The 20,079-nt window shown below is 47.5% G+C and overlaps 1 protein-coding gene across 1 annotated transcript; it reads left to right on the top strand.

Annotated features, from left to right (window-relative positions):
- Positions 1 to 321: 321 nt before the first annotated feature.
- On the top strand, positions 322 to 5,293 carry ZFP36 (ZFP36 ring finger protein). Its single transcript, XM_069644248.1, has 2 exons — positions 322 to 478; positions 2,128 to 5,293. Exons 1-2 carry the CDS (start codon positions 440 to 442, stop codon positions 3,199 to 3,201), a joined length of 1,113 nt encoding a protein of 370 aa, XP_069500349.1. The 5' UTR covers positions 322 to 439; the 3' UTR covers positions 3,202 to 5,293.
- The last annotated feature ends 14,786 nt before the right edge of the window (positions 5,294 to 20,079 follow it).

Genomic DNA, 20,079 nt, shown 5'->3' with positions numbered 1-20,079 from the left:
GTGACCCACCCCGCTCTGTCGGACTTCCTTTCTCTACGGTCGGTGACTGATTGCCACTTCTTTCAGTTACTTCTCTCCCAGCCCTCTTCCCTTCTAGTGCCTGCCTCGGGCTTCTTTTTGCCAACTCTCACTCCCGTTTCTGCTGCCCCCGGCCGCCCCCGCCTCCCGCATGTTTTCGTCGCTCTGTTGTGAGCGCTGGCAGCCTCCCTGCGCCGCTTACCGTACATCTCTGCGATGACCTCACCCGCGCATGAAGGAAGGGGCGGGAAGGCCCGCACCCTCCCGGCCTCCCCGCCCCTCTACGCGGATTCTATTTAAGCTGTGCGCGCTTTCTCGACTCCAGCTTGTGTGCTGGCTTACAGGCTCCAAGGCGGGATAGCAAGAGCCCTTGGAGAGACAGGCACGCCGAGCCCTGACCTGCGCCCCCCGCAAAGTCGCCATGTCCTCCATCATGCTGGATATAAACTCCCTCTTGGAGGTAAGAGTCGCCTTGTTCGGTTAACAGTTGCTGGGTTATGGAAATCGCGAAAGCACGGTTGTAAAACTTTTTTTAACCTGGTGACGAGATGAGCTGCGTGAAGCCCGAAGGCCGCCTTACTGCCACGTATGTCTGTGAACTTCCGCATGTTTAGCCAAGGAAAGCGAGCAGCACGGAATCCATTGTTGCCCTGTAGCAAAACCGACGCCAAAGTCTCCAGTCGGCTTTGTTTTTCGAGTCTTGTGCGCGGAGAGGCGTCCCGAGGACGGAGGTCGGGGGTGGCCGCCCTGACGAGAGCCACCGGCCGAATAGGAGGGAAGCGCCGCCTGTTTCCTGGGACGCACAGCGCCCCCTACTGGTGGTGTTTAGTTAGCTGTTGAGTTTAAATGTGAACTTTAACCCCCCTCCCCTCGCCTTCCTTGGTTGTTGAGGACTGACGACAATCTGGCGAAATATATTTCATATTCCTATATTTTGCTGATGATGTACGACAGTGAATAGGCGGGTTTTTACGCTCGCGGCCGTTGAGATGTGGCCCCGGAACGGCTCTCGAAAGTGAGTAGCAGGAACCTGTGAAATGTGAGTGGGCCGCCGTATGGCTCCGTTCAGACGGTTTCGCCTCTTTCTGGCTTTTTTACTCTCATCAATGTTCTGTGCAGTGTCGTCAATTCGTGCCCTTCCTCGGCTCTGCTGTTCTCCCTCCCTCACATTACTTGTCGCGCACTTATCATTTCACGTACCCTGCCCCCCCCCCCGCTCGTTCCTAAACCGGTTTCAATATTACTCGTTAACAACTTTTAGTTTTCTCTGAACTTTTTTTTTAATGTATTTTATTCTTTGATGCAACAGCGGGGCCCCCGTCCCCGTGAGGTATTGCTTTATGGGTGGAGGGGTCCGGGTTGTTAATGTGGAGCGGTTCCGTTCTGCTTATCGATCAGCCCCCGCCACCAGAGGCCGACAGTGAGCGACTGAAGCTAGGAAACGGCCTATACAAATATCAGGGCGGGTGGGGTGCTAATACGAGAGGTTGTATTTGGGCGTTGCTTTGATGCATCTGCTGAATTCATGTTATGCGCGCACTGACTTGCAGGGCTGTTGAGTCAGTGTTGAGCGGAAAGTGGGCGGGCGAGGGGTACGGGGGGGGGGCAAACGCGCTGCACCACAGACTGCTCGAGCCCTCTGCTTGACTACGCCACATAGTGGTAGTTCACAGATTAATTAATTTGTGGTTGGCACCATGGCTTTGTAAGTGTTGCGAAACCCGCACACGTGACGTGTTTACGTGTCTTTTTCGGCTGTGCTTTGATTTACTCTGGTAGGCTTAATCCTTCACAGGATTACGCTCTTTTTGTGGGTCTGACCGTTGCTGTTACTGCTCCCACATCTTCGAATCCTCCACCATGGACCTGTACTGACCTTGATGCCTTATTTCTAATTCCCTTCATTGTAGCAGCCTTTGGTATTCATGCAGCCAGCCTCTGTACTTTTGGCAACTGGCCCTGGTGGCCCGCTAGACCAGGGGTCCTAAATCAGTCACGGCCAGGATTTGCGCCACATGAAAATGTCTTGTCGGCTCTTGTGTGGCAGCCAGGTTTGAAATACTTATGCATGTATATAATTTGCTTAAGGATTTTTTTTTTTCTCCCCAGAACCTGAGGAACCTGAATATGGACGAACCAGAATTAATCACGGAGCGGAGCAATACAAACTATCAGCGTCGGCATTCAACCTGTGCTACCAACCCTTCGCCATCCAAATGTGGCAGTGCACATCAGCTCAGTGATTCCCTCTGGCCGCTGAGCAGCCATTGGAGCCCAGAGACTGAGCTAAAGATGAGCAACAAAGTGGACTCTATAATCCGTAACCCTTTTCGGGCGGACCGTTCAATGAGCTTGACAGAAAGTGCCCTGAGCGCCTACGGGATGGAGAAGACATTGGTGCCGCCACCTCCTGGCTTCCCACCACTGAAGCCAGCTATGCCAGTCCTCTCCAACCGATACAAAACAGAACTGTGCCGCACTTTCACAGACACAGGCAAGTGCAAGTATGGAGCCAAGTGCCAGTTTGCCCACGGGCTAGAGGAGCTGCGAGTGATGAATCGCCACCCCAAGTACAAGACGGAGCTTTGCCATAAGTACTATCTCTATGGGGACTGCCCATACGGGCCACGCTGCAACTTCATACATTACCCGCAGGAAATAGGAAGCCCCCAGTCATGGGCAGCAGATCCCCCTCATCAGCTCCGTCAGAGCCTGAGCTACTCTGGGGTGCCAGGTAGAAGGAGCTCGCCCCCACCAGGCATTCCTGACCCAAACTCCTTTGCTCGTGCCTCCTCTGTGTCCCCGCCACCCACTGACCTGTTCTCGCCCACCTTGGTGGAGCCGCGGAGCCACGGCAGCAGCCTGAGATTGAATGCGGACCCTCCCAGGCACCTCACCTCTTTGACCGAATCCACCTGCTGCTCCTGCCGCTGTGGACGGGCTGTGCCCCCGGTCAGCACCCCGAGTGTTCTGCCAAGCCCACCACAGAGTCATCACTTCTTTGGCCCGCAGGGACTCGCCCGGACCCCCTCCTCAAATTCCCTGTCTGACCCGGATTGCTACAGCAGCTCCAGTAGCCTCAGTGGCTCAGAGTCTCCCGTTTTTGAGCTTACTGGCAGTAGCTATGCTCCTAGCGCCAAGCGCCTCCCAATCTTTAACCGCCTGTCTGTGTCAGACCAGTAACCGCCAAAGACCTCGCCTTAAAGACTGGCATCTATTTATTTGAACACAAAAGACAAACTATTTTGCACAACAGAAAACTCAGTGAAACCTGTTTTGAGAATATTTCTTATTGAAAGTGTCCCATTCCCACACCTAGTCGCCTTGTCTATTTGTCATTGACCGTTGCCCTCCTAACTGCCTGACTGGTCGAACATCCAAATGTGAAGATCTGAAAAAGACCACCACAACTGTGATCTCCCAACCTTCCCGACCCCCACCCGAATAAACGTTATTGGTGCAGTTTTCAGGAGCCAAGATTAAGGAGTATCTGATGAAATGCAGACGGACCCTACCAATCTTGAATTTGCACACCAAATGATATCAAATATTTATATAGTGTTTATGTATAATAGAAGATAACTGAAATTCGGATTGTTCCGATATTCGTGAATGTTTTTCTTTTTTGTGTGTACTAAATGGCCCCTACTTATTTCTTGGCTACCACCTGCAGATTCCCCCAATTATAATCCTCTGCTTTCTTGAGACCCAACCTTGGGTGTCTGTGATGGGTTGATGAGAAGTCACCTTTTTGAGGGTATGACTCCTCAGCATTTCATTGCCAGGAATCGATCTGTTCAGACGATACGCAAAAAGGGCTTCTCGGGCATGTAGTGCAGATAGCTTGTCTACCGTATTTTTGATCATTGACACGGCAAGGATGGTGTGCTTTATTTAAAATGTACCAGGATTCCTGGTTCAGTGTAGCTGATCTTAACAGACCTGCCATGGAGTTTGCTTCGGAGAACAGCAAATGTTGACGTGTCACTCTTAACACTGAACTCAAAATGGCTGGCTGATGAAACCCCTTGTACGCTGTCTTTTTTTTTTTTTTATTTTTCTGTAGAAACGACTGAAATTAAAGGGCAGGCCTTCATAGAAATGGCATTGTGGTGGATCGTGAACAATACGGACAATTTAGTAACATGGTCTTCTCCTAATTCCGACACAGTTGCATGTTTTTTGGTGTCGACTTAATTGAGGCTCAGGAATGAGCCAGCCTGCTTTTTGGGGTAGGCAAAAGCAGCGTTTCCCTTTCAGACTTGTGACGTGAGCGAAAGATGAGTTGCACCAGAGTTGTGTATAGCTAGACAACAACATGAGTAGCATTTATCAAGATCAGTAAAGGGTGTCGCCCTCTACACACTCGGGAAATAAGGGGCTGGACCCTTTTCCCAAGTGTGTGGGAGCTCTCCCAGCTGAAAAATCCACAATGTACATATATCCTAGTATAGTCGTTTACAATTTCATGTGATCGGAGTGGTGAATGCAAGGCTGGGGAAACTATTTCAGTGGCCTTTATCTTCACACATGTGCAACAGCCCCTCTCCACTCTTAGCCGTATCTTGCCTTAATAAACAAAAAAGAAAAATGCTGGTTTAACTGTAGCCCTACATAAACGACAAGTGGGAGGGAAGAAAGGCCTCCGATCTGTGCCTTATTTCTTCAGTGCCTTAGTTGTCAGTCCCCCACTTCTCTTTTGGCTCCAGGGCCCCACCCCTTTCTTTTGTGGGGGACGTTTGGGGATGCAGGAAGAGTGAAACTCGACCTCTCCACGATGGGAATGGCCTTTTTTTTTATGCCAATTCAAGCCTGCTAGATTCCTCTTTACATTCCGCTGCAAGGTGGAGTGCAGCAGATGTTTTTCAGGGGGTGATGCCATGTGACACTGTTTGGAAAAAAATATAAATGTCTATTTTACGTAATAGTTTTTGGGACACCCATAAGGGGTTGTAGGTGCTATCAAGGAAAGCTTCCCTGGTTTATCTGATGTGGGGGTGGGAGGGAGGGAGATTATATACTGAGAAATGTGGCACTCAAACTACTAATCGCAATGCTTGGTTTGAAAAGCCAATGTTTACTTGTAATAACTCTATTTATATGTAAAAATTATTTATTCAGGAGCAACAGAATTTTATATCTTATTTATCTTGTTTTGTAATATTTGGAAATAAATGTGTGTAAGTATATATTTTTCTGTGTAAAAAGCACGGATTACAGTGCTTCAGGATCAACCGCTGTGATTTGGAAATAAAGTGTAAACGGACATAACTGATCCCGAAGACTCTTCTTGCTGTTGTGAATGGTTGCTTGAGTCATAATACATTTTCACATTCCTGGCCGCAAAGGCAGCGTTATTGTGGGGCCATTCTATCCACTTGGTTCAATGCGGGATTGGGCACACACTAGATTTTGTGTTCCCTTTGCTTCTACAGCTGGAACCTGATAAATTGATTACGCTTTAGAATGCTTCTGTATGGAGCTACTATAGCTAGAAATGTTGCTTGCAGGCATTGTGTGGCTCTGGAACTGTAATAGAGCAGGGAGAGGTGAGGGAGGGCATGTGGTAGACCCTACTATAGCTTTGGGGTCCATGTAGTGCGGTCTGCCTGAGAGCAGTGTCCTTTTAAGCAATTTCTTCTTTGACTAGCCCACTGGGCTTTGGTCTTGCAGTAGGAGTCGAAGAAGACTCTTGGCTCTCGCAATATTATAAACATTTAATTTACCTTTATTCATGTTACTTGCTTTTTGCACTGTATATGGAAAGTAAATTGCTCAGCTTTGCCCGTCCCCCCTTCCCACTACCCCACCACACAAATATATCGTCTAGTCCCGGCCGGGGGGCTCTAAAAGTGAAATGTTGGCTAAGCTGTGAAAAACGCCCTTTTTTTGCTTATGTAGGGGGCGGGGGGGGGGGTTGGAAGGAATGAGTGTTAGCGGTTTGGTTACCTCCCCAAACTAGTTTATGCAGACAACATAGTATTTCGGCACATTCAAAAAGATTACTTAAATTGGAACTTGCATGACCCTGTGCTCCATCCCATGATGACCAACTCTTCCCCCCCCTCGGCCCCCCATTTCTTGTCTCTGCAGACATCCCTGTTTTTCGTGTAGGTGAGTATTGTGTGTGTGTGTGTAGCTCCGGAAGTACTGGCCATCCATCTTAAGAGATTGTTATGGGGAACACTGCAGAATAGTATTTCACCACCCTCTTCCTTGAAAAACCTCCTTTATGATGCCCCCGCTTTGCCGCATGTACAATGCCAGTCTTGCCCCTGCCACACCTCCAATTCCAGTCTTGCACATGCTTATCTAGCACTCGGAATGCTGTTTACCATTTTGACATCACAACTGGGCCCCGTAGTCATGGAGTGGACCACCAAGGTACAGTAAGTGCTTCTTTTAGTGCATGTTTGTCTCTTAATTGGCGTCCTTGGGAGAAATCCAGATTTTCTGTCTAAATCTTGACCACTGGCAAAGGAGGTTGGTAACTGTAGGAGGAGTCGGGGCATGCCATTCCACCATATGGAGTCTCTAGCGGAATGAAGACAACACTTTTCTACCTCTCAGTACATCGGTTCATGCAGAACCAGGAACAATATAGAGCAGATAGTCGGGTCATGTAAAGATCTGGCTTCAAGGGAGCACAGCTGTGGATTAACAAGACCGTGTTCCTGCATTGTCATGGCCTTCCAGGTGCATGCTTTATGATATACATATTACTGTATCCCATTGTACAGCGCTGTTGCTTTATAATAGGTTTGCTCATGGTGGCATTCCACAGCAGCAACCTTATATAAGAAAGCTGCAACACAAGATCATGTTTTGAGCTAAAACGTCCAGAAGTAGACTGGATGCTGGCACAAATATACTTTTTCTTTCTCTGCAATTCACGTAAAATAAGGTTGCTTGTGGTGACTTCACGTTTTGAAGGGTGCACATGAAGACTTTTTTTTTTTTTGGTGTTTTTTTTTTTTCCTCAGTTGATTTTTGTGCAGCCATAGAATGCGGCATGACAATTTGAAGGGCACCATACCAATTATCAGCCAATTGCTATGCCCGTACCAACTGACACATGTGTGACTTGGGGATACTTTGAATGGAGGGGCGGTTAAGGTGGGATTCACTCTAGAAGGCCCTCTTGGCTCCACTGCTCCCCCTTTTCTGCCCCACAAATTCCCCCTTAACTCCCCACTGACTAATACAATTAAACTTATCTACTCACCTGCCACTCTAGACATGACGCCTCAACCCCCACACATGCACACCAGTGATTTCTTGTCTGCTCATGTGCACATTTATGTGCGGCAAGGGGCATGACCGATAGTGTTCAGAAATACCACTAGAAGCAGCTTTTGGGCTAAAAATGAATACATACAAAAGAAAAAACAGGAGTGACCAACGAGTCAGCAATAAGTTGTGGGATTTAAAAAAATAAAATAAAAAAAAAATGTGTACAGTTTGCACTGGATTGTTCATCCGGATGTTTGATACCAGTAAGATTACGAATGGTTTAAGGGACCACTGTAAATTGGAAGAAGTCCTTCAAGATGTTGTGTAAAACCATAGTTTCGAGAACTGATACTGGATTTGAGCAAAACGGAGGGTATGCTAGTACTTGATGGCTCCGAGGAACAAGTTGACTTGACTTATTTTTTCCGAATTACATTTTGTAGCCCCTCCCGAAAACCTAAACATCAGTCTTTGTTGCTGTAAAAAAAAAGTGCCCATATTTAATTCCGTCAAATGGTGGTTCAAAGTGAGGGATACCACTCACAGGAAGCAATTTAGGATTTTTTTTTTTTTTATTTTTAATACACAATCAGCTCTGAACACCACAGACGTTTAGCAAGAGTTTGTACGGTGGGAACACTGCTCTAGACGTTGCGTTAATCTAATGCTGAGGTAACAAACCAAATTGAATTGTGAAAATCCTTCCTCTGCCCGTATTATACAATAGGACGACAGTTTCTCAAAATGAATTGGGTTCTATATTCACTTTTTCGGTTCGGAAAACTATTAAGAACAATTTGTGGTGGTTGGGGACACTCGTATAATGGCAGCAAATGTAGTGCATATACAGTTGAAAGAGCCGTCGGGGTACTGCTGCATCAAGACTAGCATTTTGCAAATGCTAGTAGAGGAATATCTATTGCATGGTTTTATATTTTTATTTATCTTCTGTTTGGGCTGCTGGTAGGTTTTCTCTTAATTTTTCTCTGAGTTAAGTAAAGACTTGACCTTCAGTAAGTCGCACTAGTTTATCCTAATACAATGGTTACCATTCTGAAATAATGTATTGAAGTAATGGAATAGTATACGCACTAAGCTGGAAGATGGTTCTTAAAAAAGAAAATGGGTTCACAAAGGGAAAAAAAAAAGTACTTTGCTACTTGCTCAGGATCTTGTTACAATTATGAGAGGCGCAGTACCGAAGCAATACTGTTCTACAGATAGTGGGAACCTCAGTGTTAATGAGCAAGGTTAACTATATCGGAAAGCATCTTCGTTCTCTGAAGGGTGACCCAGCGGTAACTATTGAACATTAAAAATCGGGAAAGAGTCTTTAGGGTGGTGCAAAGTTTGGAGAGCTTATTCTTGAGGAGGCTGTTGATTCGTTCCACAATGCCATTTGCTTGGTAAATTTGCCAGGGGGTGGTTAATTGAGCACATCTGGTGTTTAATACAAAGTAGTGCTGTGATTTCCTTGTAGAGCGCATTCATTGGAAAAAAAAATGGGTATCATTGTAGGATCTCAAAACGTCGCACACCCCACATCTAGGGAATTCTTCATGGACCAGAAATTTGGAAGCACATTAGGCATCCGGGTGTGCACAAGGACCAGCCTCAAACCAACAGGAGAAGGGGCACACTACTACAATGAAATTGCGCTCTGTTACATCTCTCACCCATGTCCGCATCGTCGATATGGAGCTTGCGGAATGGGGTGGGGGCAGAATGCCTTGCAATGTGTGGAGTGTCATTCTAGTGCTGGATAGTGACATGATTGATAAAATGATAGTGCCTATACACTGTTCAAAGCGCTTCATGACAAGGGAAAATATGAAACATTCTTAGAGGCCATGAACAACAAAAAATGTGGAATTAACTATCATACTCTGCCTAGTGACTAGACACAGATCGGAAGGAATAGGGAACAGACAGGTGACTACCTTTTTAGGCCTGCTGACATTTCTGGTATAGCTGGAGAAATACACGAGGTGAGGGAGAGGAGGCAGGGGGGAGGAGAAAGGAGGGACACTAACAAAACAAGCGACTCGTACTAGGCCTGATGACATTTCAGATAGTGCTGGAGGGGGAATAACAAGTAAAGGGGTGGGGGGAGGAAACAAACATTTGTTGTCATACTAGGGTCCAGGGACAATTCTGACAGTGCATAGAAAAAAGTAAGGGAGAGAAGAGACTAAACAGTGCATAGGGGAGAGCGAAAAAAGAAAAAAACAACAGTTGCAGAGGTCAGTAGAACACTTTATGTTAACAAGGGAACAGAAAGTTTAGGCAAGGTTTCATGGTGACGATGGGCACCGCATGATTCAAGGCCAACCTGAGTGTGAGGTCCAGTTGATGGGGTGGAACGCCAAGAGTCAATGTGTCCAAAAGTCAAAGCCAAGCGATGGCAAAAGTCCTTGATGGTGAACCCTTTGTGAATCAAGGTAACTCGTGCAATGAATGGGAGGGGGGCAGGAGGGGGTCACACACTGTCATCACAGGGAACCAGAGGTGTACAAGTAATCAGAGGGGGGTAAAATGGAACATCATGGGGGGGGGGGGCGGGCATGGGCGCAGCAACACCACCATGGGGAACAAGAAAGGGGTGGGGGGCAGCAGCAACATCACAGGGTCAAGGGTGGGGTGCACTGTGTGACCATCGTTGCTAGGTGTTCCTGGAGGTTTGGTATCAACCAGTCCTCTTGCATGTCTGCTGCAATGTGGTGTTTTGAGCTGTGATAGTGTAGTTCAAATTATGTCTGGCATTACTGTTTTGCCTGTACACTGTTGCCTCCATTAAAGATCAGTGGGTGATTGTGTGCTCCCTTTTTTTGAGCCAAATGTCCTTCTCTTGGGATGCCCTACCTTGGAGCTCTATTATTTGTGGGCAGTGCTGTGTGTGGGTCTTTCTCTGCTCATGTTGGGAGGGTTAGTGATAATGTATTTGGCAGGTGTGGGCACTGGGAGAGATGCTGGTGCCTTTGGATACTGCATCTGCAGCTGTGTTTCCCAAAGAAAAGTCTGTATCCTTTGTATGGGTGGTGTATTTGACTACTGCCACTACAGATGGGTCTGTTAACGTGGAAATCAGGGTGCCTAGTAACGCTGCATATCGCACAGGGTTCTGCCCGTAGGAAGCCCCTTCTTTTCCAGTGCGAGAGACCAGCATGCCCAGTTGTGGTGATGTATGCTGAGTCTGAGTAGATGGTCGCATGACAGTCTTCTGATGCTCGAAGCGTTTCTTTGAGCGCTAGGAGTTCTGCTGAGTAGTGCATGGGTAGTCTTTTTCAATATTAATGTTTCATATTCCTCTGCTTCTAGTGCACCACTGCAACCCCAATATGTATTTGGCCTGTGTCCTGGTCAATTCTCACTGACCAGCAACGAAGAACACCCCCATCCCCCTTCTATCAAACTGTCTTTTGCATTGGGGGATGTCATCCTCTTTGCCCTCATATGTGACGCAGTCATGTTGCTGCAAGTATTTGTCTGCACGCTCTGGTTAGGAACGTGGCAGGATTTACTGTTTTGCAGCGCACAACATGGATGTGCGGACTTGAGATGATCTTGTATGCCGATGCTCTCTGGGTGGACTTCGATCTTTCTAGGATCGCAAACATGGAGTGCTCCATGTACAATGTCACTGAGCATCCCATCACAATTGTGGAGCTTTTCTCTATGGCAAAGACAGCTGCAGCAAGACTTGTTCGCATACAAAGTGTTCTTGCATCACTGAATCTAATGTACTGCTGTAATAGGCCAGCAGCTTGGGGCCCATTGTGCTTTTCTGTGTCAGCACCGCAGTCATAAGTGTGGCATTTAAGATGTAAAACTCCTGCGTGTAGTTGGCAGTGGCGAGAACTGGGGCTGTGGAAATCACTTCTTTAAGTCATTGACATTTTGTACCATGTCTACTGTCCATTCTAGTGTATGGTTGCCCCTTTGCGCTTCCTTGAGCCCCTGGAAGAGCGGTCTCATGTATGCTGCATAGTCAAGAATCTATGCCCTGCAGTAGTTACATAACCCCAGGAATTTCTGCATATCTTTTACTGTAACTGGCTTGGGCGTGGCAGGCCCCGTCGCTGCCCTGTCTGGTATGATTCTTTTGCCTTCTGCTGAAATGCGGTGTCCGAAGTAGAGTGCCTCAAGCTGGCAGTATTGGAGCTTGGCCTTGTCAACCTTGTACCCCTTGCGGACTAACGGTTGCAGTACGGTAATGGAATAATTGCAGAAATTTTGCTCACTTTCACTGCAAACTACCAAGTCGTCCACGTACTGGGTGACCACGTTGGGCACATGGATGTTGCCTAAGTCTTTGTGCAGTACCATGCTGAATATACTAGATCTCTCGCAATACCCCTCTGCCATGTGTGAATGCCGTGAGGTACTGTGAGTCTGGATGCAATGGTATTGAAAAGAAGGCGTTCTTTAAATCAACCACTACGTGCATCGCTTCTTTGGGGATGCTGCACACAATGGAGACAGGGTTCGGAACTAAAGAAAATTATTTTTTTTACTACGTCTTTAAGTGGGTGGAGATCCTGGATCATTCTCCAATTACCCCAGTTGCCTTTTTAACAGTGTATTTGGCCGGGTTGCACAGTGAGGTAGATGGCACCATTATCCCATGTACAATAAAGCCTGAATTATTTTTTATCCTCCCTTCTGCCTCTTGATAGTGGGTGTTGTTTCACTCTGGGTAATACTGCTCCATTCTTTAGTGTGTGTGCTGGTGTCACTTCCTTGAGTAGTCCTATGTCATGTGGGTCAGTTGTCCACAATTGTGTTTGTATATACTGTAAGTCGACCTGGATGAAGGGAGGTGGCGTGACAGTGGCCATCAGGGGGTTCTGCACTGCACCATAATATTGGAGGGGATGCACATTTCAAGCATTATCTCCGTCATTGTTGCCCTCCCAACAGTTTGTTTTATTCGTATTTATATAGCGCACAACAGCACATAGGCATCTGCATCTGTCAATTCTTTGATGGGTATGGTGGGATCAATGCACAATACAGTGCACCCCTGGCTGTCTGTACCAAGAAAAACAATTCTTTTCATCTCTGTAGATCTAGGAACAGTATGGTGCCTACTGCTAACTCTGATGACGCTACGGGCGGAAAATGAAGTCAGTTGGCACACTACAACAGGCTTTGGTGATTTGAAGCACTGTTTGCACGAGCACTGTTATGCCATAGATGAACATGTCTGGGTCAACAGGAATGCCTCGCACCACTGTCATGTGCCATCACCCTCATTGCGCACATGCACGGTGTGCTGCAGACCATGCCGTTGTCTGTAAATGAGATTATCAGGTTCAACTTGCTTTCCAGGTCCCTGCTGAGTAAGTTGACAGGAGAGTTCAGAGTATAGTAGGGAAGTGGGCACTACACTTCTCCCATCTTTACATCAAAGTCCTTTGTATATGGAACTGTTAAAATAGCCCCAGAGAATCGCTGCGTGTAGAAGTTTTGCCAGATAGCGGGAAGCCACCTTCACTGGTGCATGATTTCTCAGCATCTGAGTCTACCATACAGAAGTATTGTGTGTTTCCGATCTCTGCCCCCCACTGAGGGTTCCTATTCTGGGATGAGGGTTATTGACAGGACTGGACATGCAAGTGCTCTCTGTGGGCTGACCTATGTCCAGTCCTAGTCAGGGTATGTGTCTGTTGCCGGGAATGAGAAAGGGTCCCCCCCCCCCACTGTAGCCCCTTGGAACGGGGTGACTGCGCCATTGGGCATGCCGCCAAAGGCGTTTGCATTCCCTGTCTGCTGGAAGTTGTTGAGGCGGGTAGTGTTGAATTGCCTGTTGGGGGTGCTGCAGCGGGCAAGGGCCTGGGATCTGCAGGGCAGCGGAGTGTAAACTCGGTGTGTCTCATACAGTATTGAGGTCATTGTGTGAGATGGCCTTTGAGGGTCCCCTTAGGGCAGTGTGCCAAAGTTCTGTTGGCTGTAACTATATCCCATTGCTTGTCTGCTCCTGCACTCCCTTGAGAAGGTCCCCCAATTCCTACAGTTTCAACATTGCCCTATTCCTCCTCCTCCGGGATCCTCTGTACCCACTTCTGCCTCTCTCTGGTCCTCCTTGCCACTGAGGCTTGGGCTATCGTGGGTTTCCACCCCACTGGCCTTGTCCCACACTTTCGCTCTAATCTTATTGAAGGATGCTCCATCATGAACATCGTTGCTGAGGGATACTCCCAGGAAACCTGCCCTAACCCAGCACATCTCCAACCTGATCCTAGATAGCGGCCCCAACAAGCTTTTCATGTCTCCTACAGCTAGGGGTACGTTTCCCTGCGCCCACCATAAGGACCAAATTGCCTTATTAGGTTGTTCTTGTGAGAAACCAGATGGTGTCTCACCCGCTAGTTCCCGCGGATCTCTCCCTCAGGTGGTTAGGGCTTGGCCATCGCCTTTGGATCCAGACCCTGGAGGTGGACCAGTGCGGGAGGATCACCTGGGTGAGCGGTCTTTGGGAGTGGGACACCGGATGGTGAGAAACTGTATCCCTCCCCCTGCAAAACCTTTACCCCACCCTACCAGGTAGAATACGTAGGAACCTTACACCCCCCTTTCCCAGCACTTTCACACACACAGACAGCCTGCTCTAAGCCAAAACAGACAGTGTATCTGACCCGTCCTGCTACTGTACTGACAATCGCTCACACCTGACTTCCATTAGACTTCCCCCTACATGGATAAAAGGCGCAGCACAAAAGTACACTGTGAGCGAGGGCAAAGCACACAAGGGTACAGCAGTTTCAAACAGCAGCTGAACGAGGGGAGAAAGATGGTAAACCAAGAAGGGTTTGTAAGGAGCGAAATACCCATGACCTTTTCGGCCAGACGCTGTTACTTGCAAGAAATCTTTGTGGCAGAAAGCGTAAGGCCATGAAACCAGATTAAAGAATCCTGCATCGTCTGTTGGAAAGACCGAAGGCCCTCCCGCTTATCTGACCAAGGTGGGGAGGAGGAGGAGGAGAAGCAGCAGCAGCAGCACTTGTGGTAGCGTCCTTGGCTCCAAGTACAAAGAAGTGCCAGAAAGAACAACACAGCCGGTGAGTTGGGGAGACCGATACAAGACCGGTCTGTGTTGAACTAGGTTGCAAGCGGCACCATTGTATTAAGAGCGCTGGAACGAACATTGTTCGTGTGATGAAAGACGCAAGTAAAACTAAACTGGTGATTAATGTTTGAACTTGAGAAGGAAAGATACAATACCATTGGCAGAGTCGTCTGGCACTGTAGATGTACTCAATCAAAAGTATAAGACTGACGAGAATAATTGTGTGAAGTTAATCAAAGTGGTCATGTGACAGTTTAAGCAAAACCCAAACCGCATCCGGAGTCTTCAATTTTGATATCAATAGGATGCGAGCCTGAACGAGGCAGACCCATATCACGAGGATCTGAATCTGAATGAGGGAGATCCATATCAAGGCTCTGAGCCCGAACGAGGGAGACCAAGTGTGAATATTGTGATAAAAAGGGGGTCTCAGCCTGAAGAGGGAGACCCATGATGATCTTTGAAAGCGAGAACTTGTGCATGTAAAAATCCTGATAGGAATGGAACTTTGAAACTTTGTTTGTTACGACAGACCCTCTGCAGTAAGAGAATGTCATTCGAAAGAGGCTATGGCAGAATGCCCCGATGTCTGTGGTTTGAACTATCCTCGTTGCCAAGAAGCCAGAGTGTGTGCCAAGCTCAAACATGCTGCCTTGCCCTATGCTGAAAATGTGGGGCAGGGAAGCCAACTGCTCAACCGTCCTGACATATTTTTTCTTTTCCATACATCCTTGTCCCACACACTTTTATATTTAGAAGTAAGAACTGGCAATAGGTTTATTAGTATAGGCCCTTTTTTTATTTGACAGAGACTTGACTAGAACTGCATTATTATTTGATGGTTGTAGCTTGCTCCCATCCTTAGCTTTAGGTAGGTGTGCGACCAAAACATTTGAAGTTAAATAAACACCCATGAACTGTGATCACTTGTGTCTGTGTTCATGCCTTCCTTACATGATCCATCTGTGCCCATGGTATATAGTGTGATCTCCCCGGGCCTTTGCGTATTAGAGGCATTTTCAGTTTGCTCCCCCTGCCCTTTGTCGCACTTCACATTTTTCTTGCCACTGCCATCTGGCCAAACTACTCCCTCAACCTGCCATCCTGTAAGCTCTCTACTCTAGGGGTGCGCTGAGGCCCTTGCTCTGCCCCACATCCTCATCGTCCTCAACCTGATTGAATGTGCTCCACACATCTCCCCTATGGGAACCAACATTCTCGTAACCTAAACTGACAACGGGCACGTTATCTATCCTGAATAAGAAATTGCCTGACTTCCACTCATCAGGCCCATGCTGTGCTGGTGTGTCTGCCTTGGTTATGTCGCATGCTGCCCGCAGTCTGGCTAGTTCGGTTTGCGTTGACGCCAGTGCTATTTCTAGGTCTCTTGGATTAACATCTGTGTGTGCTGTGACATCTGGAGGGGAGACAAATGGGGGCGATGGGGCTGTCGCTGGCGTTGAAACATTGGAACTTATTGACACATGTTGGGTTTGTGTACCCCACCGCGGAATGGGCTGTTCAAGGATACATCTCCTTATGTCCCGTCAATGCAATCCCATCTTTGTTTGGGCCTGCACCTTTGCTATCATTGTGTGCCCCTCGGTCCCCCACTCTTCTGTATCCTTAAACATCTTCCAGAGGTTCAATATCTCCCTTCTGTTTTGTAATTGTTTCCACTTCTACTTTTCTGTCAGAAAAGATGAACATGTGTTCCAGCATACTTCTGTCAGAGGACCGCTGCTCTGGCCATGAGCGGGATATCCCCCTCCCTTAGTTTTGGTCACCCACTGTTTATGATATTTCTTGATCCTGTTGCAGTACAATGGCAAGGCCTTGCACATGTACTCTATGGGCGTTTCTCGCCCCCCATTGTTTGTGTCTGTCATGCGCTTTCTGGTGGTACTATGCCTGTGCTAATGCCCCACAGTGTCTTGTATTTTCAAAAACCCATTCACTTTTCACCCCCCACTCAATAAAAAACGTTTTTCCCCACCGCCCTTCCTTGCTTTTGGTCTCTTATTTGCACAAACCACGCTTCTCGCACACACTTCACACTACACAACGCCCCTTCCAGGCCTCCTTCCCTACACAATAAAATACACAAATAAAACAAACTAAAATAACAAATCTAAAATCACAATCACTACTTTGCCCGAGCCCTCTAATTTATCTGGGGCTCCCTTTTCTCCCCCCCCCCCCTCACTCAGGGAGGCTCTCTATCCTCAAGTTTTCCTTATTATTCTCCTTAAAAAAAGTAATAAAAACAAAACGAGCCACATGCATTACACTCTCTGGTTTCAATCTCTGCGTGTTCACACTTCCCCATCCATCTGTCCACTACTTGTTATACCTCGCAAGGCTATAATCGCGTGTGCAATTTCACCCAAACTGTTCCGTTCACATGGTTCTAACACCGGCCTGCACCTCTCTTTGGGGCCGCACCCCACTCCAAAGAGCAGACAGGATTCTGCAAAGACGGCTCCTGTATGGCCACTGGGAAGTACTCATTTTTGGGGATGGTCACTGTAGGGGGCTCAGCCCATCCGGAGAGGCTGCCTGGACACCTCTGCAGGTACTGGGGCACAGGGAAAAAAGGCCAAGTGATTTCTTGCAAGGATAACTAGTTTTAATCACACAAATATAGGGATGCAAGCAAAGAACTCTGCTGGTCGAGAAGGTTCTGCTGAAAATTAGTACAAGCAGAAAGGTAGCACATCATCATCACTTTACAGTAAAAGCCAGCGTGGCTGGTTGGTGAGACCCTATACATGGGACTGTTCCATAGGGGATACCAGGCTGCGATTGGTTCCAGCCTTGCCTGTCTTCCATCTTGTGGGGGTCAGCTGGGACTCATCTCTCCAGGGACTGAAGGTCACCCTCCTAGTAAATTGCTTTTAAAGAGTTAATATTGCAAGATAATGCTACTCTATCACTATGGCATGCACCTGGGATACTCGGAGACTGGCACAGGTGGAGGAACACAATCATGCTGACCCACACATTCTTTGCTCAGTTCATATCGCACTCTTGCACCCAAGAATTCCACCCTTGCTTTGGACTATAATGTATTCCACCCTGTACCTCGTACTGCAACAGGTGTCATGGGGTAAGGTGAAATGGTTGTGTTCGTTCAGATCTTTTATGACCACTGGTTTTATGGTTGGTGGTCGGAGGTCAGGTGTCTTGGACTGGGTCAGTTGTGGGTGCCATTACTCTTGGTGGGCAGTCTGCTTGTGGCTTGGCTGTGATGAATGTGCGAAGTGAGCAGCCTGCTGCTTTCCTGTGGCTTGCAGGGTGCATTCCTTTTCGGGATAACAAGTAATTGCAACAGTAAAGGAGCAAAGGGAAGCTTCTACTGGAATTAGCAGCACAGGTCCTTCTACCATCAGCACTTGTGCCTGTTCAGGTTTCTCTATCAAGCGTACATTAACTACATGGCAATGCCGGACTGAATGGGTCTACCATACCTACCAAATGACGTCTCATTATATGCGTGCACTAAGTCTATACATCTGTAATTCATGCAATATTGTGTTTGTGCAGGGTTTCTTAGCACGGCCCTCTTCCTCCCCCCCCATGTACATCGCATGTCTATCTATGAGACTCTCCCACTCTGCAAACATTTTTGGCCTGGGCCCCCTGAAAAAAAAATGTGGGCAGGCCGGGCCCCCTTCCAAATGCCAAATGGACAGTATGTATTGCGTGCCGTCACTGCACCCTACTTCCAGTATAGCCCCTCGGCTCCCCCACATGCTCCCATCACAGTCGCTGGGCTCCCTCATCCCACTCCTACCCAATCCCTGGGCTCTCCCCACCCCATCACACACTCTGGGCTCTCTCCACCCTGCTCCCACCCACCACTATCCCATGGCTCCCACCACAGTCCCTGGGCTCCCCCATCCCATTCCCAACACATTCAGAGGAACAGTGGTGGCTGGTGATTTTTTTTTTAGTGGAGGCCCATAATTATTTCCCCCAAAAATGCCATAGCGACTGAGCGCAGTTAAGGAGCCGAACCAATCAAGGGAGGTTCAGGGGGTTTTCCCCCCATGAATTGTTCTAAAAATAATGGGTTAAAATGTTGCATTGTAGAGCATACTTTACAAAAAATTGAGAAATAGCCAAACATTTTGCAATGGGTGCTGGGGGGCCCCAGAGGACAGGCATGCCATTTTTTACTGAACATCTTTAAGTAGGTGTCCAGTAAAAAGATACCATCCCTGTCCACTGGGCCTAACACAATCAACATGATTATGTGTGTATGCTAGGGTGCCAAGGGGGAAAGCATGGTATTTTTGACTGGACATCTATGATAGAAATCCAGTAAAAAAAACACCATCCCTGTCCCGTGGGCTCCACAGCACCTCACAAGGAGAGCTGATTTTAGCAGTTCGGTAGGGGGATTGTGCAACAAAGGCATTTAGGCATTTTTAAAATGCCTTTGTTGTACAACCCTCCTTCCCCTCTATCCACCACTTGCCAAAATCAGCTCAACGGACCAAAACAAACTAACACACACACATTCATACAGATTCATACAGCAATCACTCAACCATTCACACGAGCATCATCACCGTATACTCAAGCATACACATATTTAAATAAAAAGAAATGAACATAAACGTACCTTCTGCATTGGTCTGCTTGTGGGTGCTGAAACGCCCTGCTCCAGGCGGCTCTGTCCATATGTACGAGGTGGCGCAGGAGCTCCCCCTCGCACATATAGACATGCAGTGCCCCAGCCAGCATTTCCAATGAGCTATGCAGTGCTGGCGAAGCAAAACGCCCCAGCACTTGCATGGCTCAGCATGTGCGGCTGGGGAACTAAACTGAACTGTTAAAGGGGAAATAGTGTTTCCCTTTGACAGTTCAGCCAGCCCAGGAGCACGCCTTCAGCTGGAAAAAGCAGCTGAGGGAGTGCTTATTGTTTCACTGGCATTTAGGGCAATAGGGCAATGCCTGTACCAAAAAAAAACAAAATGCTAGTGTGGGCCAGTCAAAATGGGCCACCTTTTTGGCAATGTGGGCCAGTTTGATGAGTTATTTCACTATGCAGTTAGTAATTTTAAATATTTTAAAATCTCACAATTTACTTATATTTTAACACAAAGCACCCCCTTGGGTACTATTCAAACAGCCTGTGACTAAAGGAATGAATATCCATTTACAACTGCGGGCCACTTTTACATTGGTGCCTGTGACAGTTGCATGCTTCAGGCTGACCATGTGAGCTGCCCCTGCCCATTTCTTCCAATCTAATTTTTCATGCTTGGCTCTCATGACCCCAACCGCCTGTGGGGGTGCACCCCACAGTTTGAATACCGCTGCTCTATATGCTGTGTATTTGTACTCTAATACACAAAGCTTGATTAACCATCAGTGTGTGTCTCTCCCCTTATTTGCTGCAAAGCTCTTGGTCACCACATGTATTAACGGAAACTGTCTTCCCTGTACCTTTACTGGTGTTTTCTCTGTTACCCCTTTGCCCATCTTCACTGTTACACAACCTCCAAGGCGCTTCCTAAAACCCTATGGTGTATTTTCCCTGAGGCGCCCTGCTGTCCCTGTTCTCCATCTGATTGCCGTTCCTCTACATCTTCTTCCACTGCATTCCTTTCTCCTTCTGACTGCACCAAATCGTAGCCTGCACTACCACCGCACACTGTTTCTGCGAATAATTTCTCAAGTTCCTCTTCTAAGGACATGCCTCCCTATGCTAAATTCTCTTAAAGGTTATAACCGCACTACTTTAAAAA

This window comes from Ambystoma mexicanum, chromosome 2p, assembly GCF_040938575.1.
Source record: "Ambystoma mexicanum isolate Mex_15411 chromosome 2p, UKY_AmexF1_1, whole genome shotgun sequence".
In the NCBI taxonomy this organism is placed as follows: Eukaryota; Metazoa; Chordata; class Amphibia; order Caudata; family Ambystomatidae; genus Ambystoma; species Ambystoma mexicanum.
This window is presented reverse-complemented; position numbering and strand designations above follow the sequence as displayed.